This window comes from Benincasa hispida, chromosome 7 (genome assembly GCF_027475165.1).
Source record: "Benincasa hispida cultivar pf3 chromosome 7, pf3_genome.v1.1, whole genome shotgun sequence".
Lineage (NCBI taxonomy): Eukaryota > Viridiplantae > Streptophyta > Magnoliopsida > Cucurbitales > Cucurbitaceae > Benincasa > Benincasa hispida.
The window spans coordinates 1,711,562-1,724,300 of record NC_143484.1 but is presented as its reverse complement, the minus strand read 5'-3'; the positions used below and the strand labels follow the sequence as shown (position 1 = coordinate 1,724,300).

Genomic DNA, 12,739 nt, shown 5'->3' with positions numbered 1-12,739 from the left:
CATGGAGACTACCACCACATCACTTGTGATGCACGGTACCACTTCGATGGCCAATAGAATGTATTTGTGATCATTTAATGGTGGAAATGGTCCCATGAAGTCTATGCATCAGACGTCGAATAGTTCCAATTCTAAGATGATGTTCATGGGCATCGCATGTTTGCATGAAATATTTCCCGTGCGTTCGCACCGGTGGCATTTCATTGCATAGTCTCTTGCGTCCTTGAATAATGTTGGCCAAAAATAACCACTTTGTAACACCCTAACTGCTGTGCGCTGGATTCCAAAATGTCTTCCATATGGCGAGTCATGGCATTGTGATAGTATGCGCTGATGAGTAGCATCTGGTACGCATAGGAAAAAAATTTGGTCTGATCCCCTCTTATAAAGATTTGGTTCATCCCAATAATATGATTTACATTCATGTCTGAGCCGCCTCTTTTGGTGGGCTGTGTAGTCCTCAGGAAATTGTTCGCAAACTAGAAAATTGACCACGTCCGCATACCATGGTAATTCTGCAATTTTAAATAGCTGCTCATCTGGGAAAGTTGCGTTCACCTCCAACTGGTTGCGGTCGACTTCTGGATTTTCTAATCTTGATAAATGGTCCGCAACTTGGTTCTCCATCCACTCGTGATCAATGATTTCCAAGTTGAATTCTTGAAGGAGGAGAACCCCTCGAATCAATCTCGACTTTGAATCTTTCTTTGTCATCAAATATTTGATTGTCGAGTGGTTAGTGTGAACGATCACTTGGATCCCAGCAAGTAAGCTCAAAATTTCTCCAGTGCAAAGATCACCAAATGCAGTTATTTTTCTGTGGTAGTGTAATTTGTTTGGGCAGGATTCAAGGTTCTACTCGCATATGCGATGGGGTGTAGTATTGTTTTCTTCTTTTGCGATAGCACCGCCCCCATCGCATAACCGCTTGCATGGCACATTAATTCAAAGAGTTATGTCCAGTTCGGTGCGATCAACAAAGGTGCGGTTATTAATGCGTTCTTCAGTATATTGAATGTGTTGAGGCATTGGTCATCAAAGTCGAACGTTCTTTCTGCCTCTAGCAACACACTCAATGGTCGCACAATCTTTGAAAAGTCCTTCACAAAACGTCAATAAAAGCCTATATGTCCTAAGAAACTCCTGACAACCTTTACGTTCACTAGAGGTGAGAGCTTTTCAATCACCTTAATCTTTGCCTTATCTACCTCTAGCCCGTCCTTAGAGACTTTGTGCCCGAGCACAATACCTTCCTTCACCATGAAGTGACACTTCTCCCAGTTAAGCACAAGGTTCGTCTCTTCACAACTCCTCAGTATCTTCTCTAGATTATTGAGACAGTCTTCATATGTTTGCCCATACACCGAGAAATCATCCATGAAAATTTCTACAGAATCTTCAAGATACTCAGAATAGATGGCCATCATACACCTCTGAAATGTGCTTGGTGCATTGCATAGGCCGAACGGCATGCATCAAAATACAAATATTCCATAGCAGCAGGTGAATGTGGTTTTCTCTTGATCTTCAGAAGTAATCATGATTTCGTTGTAACTGGCATGTCCATCCAAGAAGCAGTAGTAATCATTTCCTACTAGGCGGTCTAGCATCTAATCGATAAAAGGTAACGGGAAATGACTGCTAGCATCCAACCAGATGCTTTTATGTACTTTTTCAGGATGCTCAGCTGCACATTTTCTTGATCTTCTTGACGTGCAGAGGAAATTATTACTGGTAGTGTTTCATTTTACCCCAGAAAAGCATGCTTCATGTGATTTAGGAAGGTTTTTAGCTCTACTGTCGGTGGTTGTTCCAAGGATGGTGTTGGTGATTTTCTCTCTTCATTCATTGTCAGCTTTTCTTCTTTGGTTGATGTTTCTTCGATTGCATTGTAGGTTACTATGGATGTGGTCACATCCTCTCTTTCATCTTTGTCTTTAGAATTTTCTTCTTCATACAAACTGGTTTCATTATCAGATTCTGTGAGGTCTTCTTCTTCGGGATAATTCGTGGCTCTGATAATATCAAACTTAATCTTCTGTCCATTCACGCTTAGTGTGATCTCTCCCTTATACACATCATTCTGAGCACGACCAGTGGATAAAAATAGTCAGCCCAAAATGATGGGTACATCATTGTCCGCTTCATAATAAAGGATGATGAAGTCTATCGGTAAGATAAATTTGTCAATTGTGGCAAGGATGTCTTTCACCTTCCCTTCTGGATGAACAAGGGACCTGACAGCTAGTTGGAGAGTCATCGTCATGGGCATCAGTTGCCCAACATTCAGCTGCTTAAAAATTGAAAGGGGCATTAAGTTGATACTGGACATGAGATCGCAAAGCGCTTGACCAATGTATAACCCGCCGATTGAGCAGGGTATTGTTAAACTTCTGAGGTCACGCAATTTTGGTGGAATAATGGTTTTTGCCCGTTGTGTTAACGCCACCGTTGCGAACTTACCAGTGCTCCTTTTCTTCGTCACCATGTTCTTTAGAAACTTCGCGTACTTTGGCATCTGTTCAATCGCTTCAGTGAAAGGAATGTTGATATGCAACTGTTTCAGCATATTAATGAAGCGTTGATACTTCACTTCATCATTTTTCTTCTTTTTAAGTCTCTAGGGGAATGGTGGCAATTGTATTTTCACGGTTTCCTGCTCTATTTTCTTGTAAGTCGACACAATATCTGGTTCCATCGTCTCCTGTTCTTTTGGCTCTTCTTGGGTCAATGGGGTCTATGTTCCATCGCAATTGAAGCAGCTCAACTTCTTCTTCTCCTCCGCCACTGTCTTTCTGCTTCGCAAAGTCTCAACTTGACATTGTTCCTTTCCCGTACTCCCTTGGTTGCACGGGAGTTCTGTTGAACTCGGCAGTGCCCCTTTTGGTCTACTTTTGAGTAGCTTGCAATTTATCCTATCTAAATTTCAAGATTGCAGATAGACGTCGCTTGATTCTAGAGCACTGTTTCATTCTTTTCAATATACTGTTTCAGTAAGCTCTCCAAAGATGAAGATTGCGGCCCCTGCAAACTATTGGCTTGATTTTGCGTTTGACTGTTTGTTCGTGGGAAAAATCCTGGCGAGCCTTCTTTTTGCGCCATTGGTTGAAAATTTTATTGTTGATTTTTCCATGTGAAGTTAGGGTGGTTTCTCCACCCCGGGTTGTAAGTGTTGAAAAAAAGGATTATTCTTAACGAAATAAATAGATTGTGGGTTCCTCGGACATTCTTCCATTGGATGGCCTTCTCCGCAAATGGCACAGCTTGCGTTCGTTTGATAGATTACGTTGACCTGCCCCCTATGCGTTCCTCAGCTGCTGATTACAATTCCCTGTATTAAATTCATCATCGCATTCATTGTATTTTCTAGGGATGCGATGGTCCCATTGCTTGCGTCACTGTCTTTAATTCTCAGTTGTTGATCGTTGCTCTCCAGTCTTCATGATTCGTTGAAATGCGATCAAGTATGTTCTTAGCCTCATCGTATGTCTTGTCAAGCAGACCTCCAACTGCTGCCGCATTGGCAGCTGTATGTGATGCAGGGTTCAAACCATGGTAGAAAATTTCCATTTGTAGACAATCTAGTAAGCCGTTGTGCAGACAATCTTGCACCAGGCTTTTAAACCTCGCCCAGGCGTCACGGAGTGATTCGTCGATATCTTGTTCAAAATTAGTAATCAACTTCCTCCTTCTGACATTTTTTGTCGGGGGGAAGTACTTCTTCATGAACGTTTTTACTACATGTTCCCACGATGTTATCTCCCCTGGTTCGAGAGAATAGGCCCATTTTCGTGCTTGGTCACACAGCGAAAATGGGAATAACGTTAGTCGAACCTCCTCAGTGGAGATGTTTTGAAACACAAACGTATTGCATATTTTAATAAAACTTCAGAGGTGAGTGTGTGGATCCTCGCCACGCCTACCACCAAACTCTCCGGCAGTTTGAATCATCTACAGCATCATCAATTTCATCTCGAACCTCGATCCATCCAGAGCTGGCCTCATGATTCCTAGTGAAAAATTATAGAGGTTTTGCGACGCATAATCCCGGATGGGCCTATTGTGGTCGTTCGCCAAGAGCATCGGATTTGCCATGATATTATTTTTGTTCGATGTTCTGTCTTCCAGTTCCTCTGCCATGTTGGAGTCTTTCTCTTTTTGTTGTTGGCGGTTGTTTCTTCTTCTTCTTCGAAAAGTTCTCTCAATCTCTGGATCGTAGTTGGGCTCAGAAGTTATGTTTTTCGCACTTATGACACCCGCTTCGTCCCTTACCTAAGGAGAGGCAGTGCACAGAGATGGAAAGCTACAAAGAAAATAAAAAAGTTTCCGTTAGCACAGTATGTACTGCCGTAGTCTCCGACAACGGTGCCAAAAACTTGATGCGTTGTGAATATGATGACATAATCGTTTATATTGTATTGGTGGTTGATAACTTGTAGAAATACAAGTTATTTATACCGTTTTATTTAGATTATCGGCAAAAAGAAGGAAAAGTTGCGTCGACCATATAGAAATTGGCTTAGAAACGCGAAAATTGTAAAGTGTCATGCGCACACCCGCTAACCCCATTGCGATGGCAAAATGGAATGTCCAAGTCTTTTTTTTGCAGAAGACAGGTTATCGTATGCAACAATCGCTCGAGGACAAAAATGAACAATGCATTATCAGAGCATGCGACAATCATTCAAGAGCAAAGAAAGAACAACGCAATTGCAGCGCATGCAACGATCAATCATGGACGCAAACGATCAACGCATTTCCACCGCATGCAGCAATCGATCAAAGATCAAAACAATTTCACCGCATGCGACGATCAATCGTAGATGAAAAGAGTGACGCATTCGCAAGGACTTCTGACATTGTACAACTTTTCTGTTGTACGATTCTGACAAATTGAATGTGGAGTAGAGCGGACATATCCACCAAGCCATGGCAGGAATTATCAGTTTTTCAGAGCGGGACCACTGATACAGAAGGAGCCAAGGTCTATAGATAGCTACCTCAAATTCAAAGAAAGGAGGCTGGTCTTAAGAGACAATTCATAGAAATCTGGGGAGAAAGACGAGACAAGACCGAGAGGTAAGTCTCTGAAGCAAGCAATTATTTCCATTCCCGAAGAAGAAGCTTTATGCAAAGATCACTTCTACCTAGAAAACAAGCTTGAGAGGGAAGTTTTCCACTCCATTTCTACCACATGCCGGCAAGTAAATCATCTCTGATCAGGATCCGTGTTTAGACATTGACACTCTTTCCGTATTTGTTCTTATTTTCCATTCATTTATTGTGTTCATCTCTAATCTTTCATTCACTATCTATAACAAACGCTTATCCTTAGATTTCAATGTCATTATAGTATTCATCATCATCTCTTTTTTCTTCACCATACATTCATCATCCATTTCTTTCATCATGTATAACTCATCCCTAGGGTAAAGGGGAAGGATTAAGCGAATAAGTTAATCTTTGTTGAAGAAATTTGCTAAGTTTAGCTAAAGCATGCTCAACGACATCTTCACCTGTGAGAGAAGAAGTGAAGATGTTATTCCGCCTCTCGAAAGAAGATTGGAAACATGCGTTAACTAAAGCGAGAAGTAATAACTTATAGAAATACAAGTTATTTATGCCATCTTATCTAGATATTGCAGCCCAAAAGTTAGTTAATATGCACCGATTGTATGAAGATTAGCTTAGAATTACAATAATTATAAATGATCGTAATTACACCCACTAACACCATAAAGATGGAAGACAAACCGAGTTTTACTCTATTTTGTAGGAAACCAAGTCACTGCTTGCGCTCAAGGCTCTCAAGAAACTGACCAACACATCTTTGTCACATTGCGCCAGTCAATCAACAATGAAGAGACGATCACAGCAATAACGGCACAATTCGTCAGTCAATCTAGAGCTAACTTTCAACCGCATGCGGTAATAAAAACAACACCGCATGCAAATCCACGATCGAAAGATGCAACTGAGCAATGAAAAAGCGGAGGATTGAGATACGTGTACAACTAACAGTTGTGTAGAATTGACGGTCTGATTGCATAATAGAAGGAATAATATCCATCCATCTTCGGAATTACCATAACCATCAGTGGGGACCACAAGGCCGAAGTCAAAGACCTTCACCTATAAATACCCCATAGATTTTAGAGAAAACTTATGCTACTTGATACGGAGCGAATTGTTGCTAAAGTGTCGAGAGAAAAGGCTGAGCTGAGTGCTTAATTGACGATATCTAGGAAGAGGACGAGATAAGGCCAAGAGGTGAATCTCAGATCAAACAAGTACTTAATCTGTGTTAAAGGTATAAAATGTGTTTAGCTAAGGCATGCTAGACGACATCTTCACCTGTGAGAGCAGAAGTGAAGATGCCATTCTGATCTATCGAGAGAGGGTAAGAAGAATGCATTAACTAAAGCGAGTAGTACTTCCAGGCATGGAAGAAACCTTGCGTTCATTATGTTATTCTCTTTTTCACCACAGACATGTGGGAGCGTGGCCGATCACTGAAAGATGTACGCTAACAGAAGAGCGGAACCGTATTTTTAACTTCAACGTAATTGAGAATTTGCATTGTTTATATTATTTATCTTTCTCTTTCTATTCTATTCATAAAACTTGCCTCCGTATTCCACGTCTTTACATAACTTTCACAGCCAACCTTAAACCCAGCATCTTGTAACATGAAGCCTGTATCTTGTATCATCTAGCTTAGGTTTATTGTATTTTATTTTATTATCGCATCTTTACTATTTTACTTTATTTTATCGCAATTTATATACCTATACAAACACATTTTTAAAGATTGAAAACCTGGTCGCATATATCATGAACATATCACAATAACCTAAAATAGTCCCTGAGTTCGACCTCGGATCACCTCGAGAAACTTGCGGTGGAAATACACTTGGTTCCATCGTAAGGAAACTTGTGAAAATGCATGGCATGCTATGTGAACATCCATACTTAACGCATATCTAGCAGTAGTATCGCATCATTTCGAGCATAAAACATCATCAATCATACCTATCAGCAAAAAGTCAACAAGTTTATGGCGCCGTTGCCGGGGAACTGATAACGGGAACATGGACTTGTAGTTTATAGATTCAATTTTTGTGTAACAAGTTTATGGCGCTATTTCCGAGGACTGGTTGACGGTTTATTGTTTGAGTGTGTTTTTGGTATTTTGCAGGACATATCTCATTATACTTGTTGTTCAACGTGGAGAGTAGCCTGACGATTTATGAGTCCCGGTGCAGAACCGGAATTCGAAGTTGACCCTGAGATTGAGCGTACTTTTCACGCAAGGGCACATCAAAACCAAATTAGGCGAAAGAAGGCAGCAAGCATGGCGGACAACAATGATAATGCGTTACCAGTTGCAAACCAAGAGGATGTTCGACTGGCTTAGGATCCTATCTTCCTGGTGGCTGATCGCAACATCCCAATGCGTAATTATGCGACACCCAATTTGTATGATTTTTCGCCTGGAATCTCAAGGGCGATTGTGGATGAGAATGCGTATTTCGAGATTAAGCTGGTCATGCTGCAGATGATTGAAAATGCCAAGCAGTTTGGAGGTCTGCAAGGTGAAGACCCACACGCCTATCTGACCAGCTTTGTCGAGATGTGCGGAAATTTTTCCCTACCTGGCGTGACCCTGGAGAATATAAGACTATATATGTTCCCTTACACCTTGAGGAACGAGGCTAAGAGGTGGGCTTACTCACTTGAGCCAAATGAAATCACTTCATGGGATCAACTGGTAGAGCGGTTCATGAAAAAGTTCTTCCCATCTGCCGTCAACGCAAGGTGAGGAAAGGATGTGTTAAACTTCGAACAGATAGAGAATGAGACCCTAAGCACCTTCTAGGTGCGATTTAGGAGAATGGTGAAAAACTGCCCGCATATAGGTATCCCCGATTGTGTCTTGATGGAAACATTTTATAATGGCTTGAACAGAGCAACACAGGCTGTTGCTGATGCCTCTGCGACAGGAGGTTTTATGCATAATACATAACAGAGGCTAAAGTCATCCCCGATCGCATCTCGTGGAATATGGATGACTCGATCGACGATGGATATGAAGGCCGAGGCGTTGAGAGAAGGAAAAGTGAAACAGCCATTGTCCTTGCGGAGACAATGACCACGTTGGCCACGTAAATGGCCACAGTGATCTCGATCCTCCAGTCAATGGCAATTAACCAAGGAGCCATTGCTCCACAATCAGTGCACTTGTTGCACCAGCTCAAGTGGCCGCAATCAGTTGCGTCAATTGTGGAGGGGCTAATGGAGCTGACATGTGCCCATTGAACCTTCAGCAAGTGTATCCTATCCAGAATAACCCCTTCAGCAACACCTATAATCTGGGCTGGAGGAGCCATCCTAACTTCGGTTGGGGAGGCAATCCAAGCCTAGGGGGGCCAGTTAATCATCAAGGGGGCAGTAGAGGGAATCCGCCTTTTCACCACAATCAAGGGCAATCAAGACCGCACAACCAACAACCATCATCATTTAACACCTCGGGAAGCTCATTGGAGACATTTCTGAAGTAATATATGGATAAAAACGATGCAGTGATGCAAGCACAAGCGTCTTCAATAAAGAATCTGGAGATCCAAGTGGGCCAACTAGCCTCTGAGCTAAGAAGTCGAACATCGGGAACATTGCCAAGCAATTCAGAAGCCTCGGGATCTACAAGAAAGGAGCAATGTCCTTAAGACATTGAGCAGGCAAGTCTGATCGCCTACGAAGATGTGGATTGTGATCACTCATGACAACACAATTTTCGGTCCATATCTCAATACTATGTTTAATGCTTTATTGAATTTATGTCTCTTTGAATTTTAAATTTTGTCTTCAATTCTTCATTTAATTTTGACTTTATGAATTTATTTCCTCATTTATTTCTTTGCCTTTAATTTTGTCTTCTCTTTAATTCCTTGAATTTTTCTGTAATTAATGTGTTGAGCTTTAAATGATGAATGATTGAGTAATAAAGAGAGAATTTATTATTGCAAGTTATAGCACTTGCATTGATAAAAAAAGATCTTATAATAAAAATAATTGAGCAATTAACAACAAGAAAGCAAGGCGACAATGGGCGTATCTCAAACCAATAAGGATTGCTTCGCATTCACCTAACTCAACTGTATTGAGTTGAGAGGTGTGTTGCGCTCGTATATGTCCTTTGCCCGTCCTTAGCTGAATGCACTATGTTGAAGTATCCTCCAGAAATGCGTTGGTTAAGGGGTGTGTTGCAGGGATATATGCGTTGTTGCCCGTCCTCTGCGAAAATGCAATTGCGTTGTTGAGCACAATGCGTTAATCTTTATCTTGCGTCCATGCAAATAAAATATTAAAGAAAAATTCTTTTGGGAATATGAGATGGGAGTCCAATCGATTCGTATCCTCAAGCAATTATGACTTGGCAGATGAAAGGACAACTTTATCTGAAATTCCATAAATGAGGGAGGTGGAACGATGCGCCTGTTGAGCTGCTCGAGGCCTATCGTCGCAAAAATCGCGTTGGTCCCCACCACGGCCCAACCTAAAAATACGACCTCCTTCTTCATTGGAAACTCTTGACCTCACTTTGGCAAACCAGAAATCCTAAGCGTCTTGCACCCAGACCTTTCTTTCTCAGCAGCAGCTCAAGTTTTTACCAGAGCTTTCCAAGCTCGTATCCATGGCTGACAAGAACCCAAACAATTCTGCTTCACCTTCCACCCTTGACCAAGTAGCCATGCGAGATGCAGCATTCCTGGCTGCCAGTCATAGGCTTGCCGCCCAAGCCCACACTATCCCCAGACTCGCAGGGAGAGCCCGGAGAAACCCTCTAGCCGTAAGCCTCCTTTGTTCAGTCGAGGAAGAAGCATCGAGAGTTACAAGTTATTTATGCCACCTTATCTAGATATTTTAGCCAAAAGGTAGTAAATATGCGCCGATTGTATGAAGATTAGCTTAGAATTACAATAATTATAAATGATCGTAATTACACCTACTAATGCCATAAAGATGGAAGACAAGCCGAGTTTTACTTTGTTTTGAAGGAAACCAAGTCACCGCTTGTGCTCAAGGCTCTCGAGAAACTGATCAACGAATCTCTGTCACATTGCACCCGTCAATCAACAATGAAGAGATGATCACCGCAATGACGGCGCAATGCGACAGTCGATCCAGAGCAAATTTTCAACTGCATGCGGTAATAAAAACAACACCGCATGCAAATCCATAATCAAAAGATGCAGCTGAGCAATGCAAAAGCGGAGGATTGAGACACGTATACAACTAATGATTGTGCAAAATTGACGATCTGATTGCATAACAGAAGGAATAATATCCCTCCATCTTTGAAATTACCATAATCATCAGTGGGGACAACAAGGCCGGAGTCAAAGACCTGCACCTATAAATACCCCATAGATTTCAAAGAAAACTTATGCTACTTGATACAGGGCGAATTGTTGCTAAATCTAATGACAGTAAGCTGATGATAGAGCGATGGACAGAAAACTGATAACAGTCGAATCCAAATTAATTTGACAGCCGATAACGGTCACAAAGTACATTCAGCTTTATCGGTGATAATTATTCGGTGCATCAGTCAGGAATTAAAGCTGTCCCATCTATACAACAAAGAGAGAGAAGCCACCTTTCACCATGGATGCTCTATAAATACCAAGGGCATTCTTCAGAGAAGGGGTTTAGTTTTCTTTCATTTTAAAGCAGACGTGAGGGAGAAAGTTGTGCAAGCAGATCGTTCCGGTAAGCTTGGGAGAGCATCGGAAGCTTCAAGGACAGAGAGAGGGCCAACGCCTGCGGAAGCAGGAACATCTTTAGGTCAGAAAAGAGATTTCAGTGGATAAAGCCTCGGTCAGCAAGGAATTGCTACCAAGCTCTCTACTTTTAACATACATTGTCATTTTGTACTCAACTAATTTATAAGAATGGAATTTCTTTCTCTATATTTGTTCACTCTCTGTTATTCACGCATGAGTAGCTAAATCAGTTGAATGGGTTGAGAAGCATTTAGCTAGCACAACTAGGGAATCTCCATTCTTTTCGATTATCTTGTTTATATATGCTTCATTCGTCCATTAGAGATACTCGAGAGGGTAGTCTAAGGACAGGATCTAGACTTGGGAAGGTCAGATTATAATCTAGACTCGGAAGAGCCAGATTAGAACGCATAAACAAGAGATAGGCACTTAGGAATTAGCACTATTTGTTATCAACACATCGCATGTATCTTAGAGATAGGATATGATTGTATGCGGTCACCATGCTTTCATGCATTTTTCATCATCGCATAGAACAAGAGTAGAGACTTAGGGATGAGCTCTATGGACATTTTGCATTCAACACATGTGTCCTAGATTTAGGAGCATCACATTTACATTGGAAAATGACTTGCTGTTCATGATTGTAACATGATCGCATAGTCTGACACATTCCCAAGTAACGCTAGCTAAAGATCTTCTCAACCCGTTCATCGCATATTCATTGCATCTATAAACGCAACTGTCTTTTCTCAACTCTGTCGCATTTAATTATTTCTTTTTCATCAACGCAAACAACAAACCGAACAATTTATTTATTTATCCGGTTACCGCAAAATTCTCCATAAAAATTACCAATGCAAACTATTTTCACAAGTCCCTGTGTTCGACCCTATACTTACCACGAAACCCAGAGGAATTTACATTTGGATTTCGCTAGGGAAACTTGAGTGCACAACGCAATTCCATCAACACATAGCATCCATATTTCCACATCATAAATACAAGTATCAAGTTTTTAGCGTCGTTGTGGGGACTTCAGCAAGATAGTTTGCTAACAGTAATTTTTTTTATTTCTTTGCAGAACTCTCAATATCTGACGAATTACAACTCGAAGATTGAGAGGACTTTTAGAAGAAGATTGAGAGACCACCAACAGCAACCACAATCAGACAAAGAATAGATGGTGTAGCAGCCTGGAAATGGAGCACCAAATGATAATATTGCCATGGAGAATCCAATTTTGCTGGAAAATGATCGCGATAGGCCCATTAGAGACTATGCATCGCCAAACCTCTATGATTTCTCTTCGGGAATCATGAAATCTGCCCTTGACGGAAGCAGATTCAAAATGAAACCGGTGATGCTGCAAATGATCTAGAATGAAGGTCAATTTAGAGGAAGGCATGGCGAGGACTCGCACGCCACCTCCGAAGTTTTCTTGAAATCTGTAATACTTTTGTGTTCCCGAACATCTCTGCCGAAGAAGTTTGACTAACGTTGTTCCCATTTTCTCTCTGTGATCAGGCTAGGAAATGGGCATATTCTTTCGAGCCGAGAGAGATCACTTCTTGGGAGCAGGTAGTGGAGAAATTTATGAAGAAGTATTTTCCATCTACCGAGAACGAAAGAAGAAGGAAACTGATTACAATTTTTGAACAAGACTATGACGAATCGCTCAGCGATGCTTGGGCGAGTTTCAAAAGGTTGATGCGAGATTGTCCGCATAATGGGTTACCAAACTGCCTTCAAATGGAGATTTTCTATCATGGTTTGAATCCCGCTTCGCAGACCGTTGCCAATGTGGCAGCCACTGGTGGTTTGCTTGACAAAACATACGATGAGGCGAAGAATATCTTGGATCGCATCTCTAAGAATCATGAAGATTGGAGAGAGAATGACCAGAGATTGAGAGTCAAAGATTCTGATGCAAATAACGATGCTATTGTTTA

At 41.4% G+C, this 12,739-nt stretch overlaps 1 protein-coding gene and 1 non-coding gene across 2 annotated transcripts; both read right to left on the bottom strand.

The window, feature by feature from the left end:
- Positions 1-2,110: 2,110 nt before the first annotated feature.
- LOC150034834 (uncharacterized) lies at positions 2,111-2,569 on the bottom strand. Its single transcript, XM_090315647.1, has one exon. It carries the CDS (start codon positions 2,567-2,569, stop codon positions 2,111-2,113), a length of 459 nt encoding a protein of 152 aa, XP_090171773.1.
- Positions 2,570-12,416: 9,847 nt separating this feature from the next.
- Positions 12,417-12,523, bottom strand: LOC120069515 (small nucleolar RNA R71). Its single transcript, XR_005479564.1, has one exon. It is a non-coding gene; the product is annotated as a small nucleolar RNA R71 (small nucleolar RNA).
- Between the last annotated feature and the right edge of the window lie 216 nt (positions 12,524-12,739).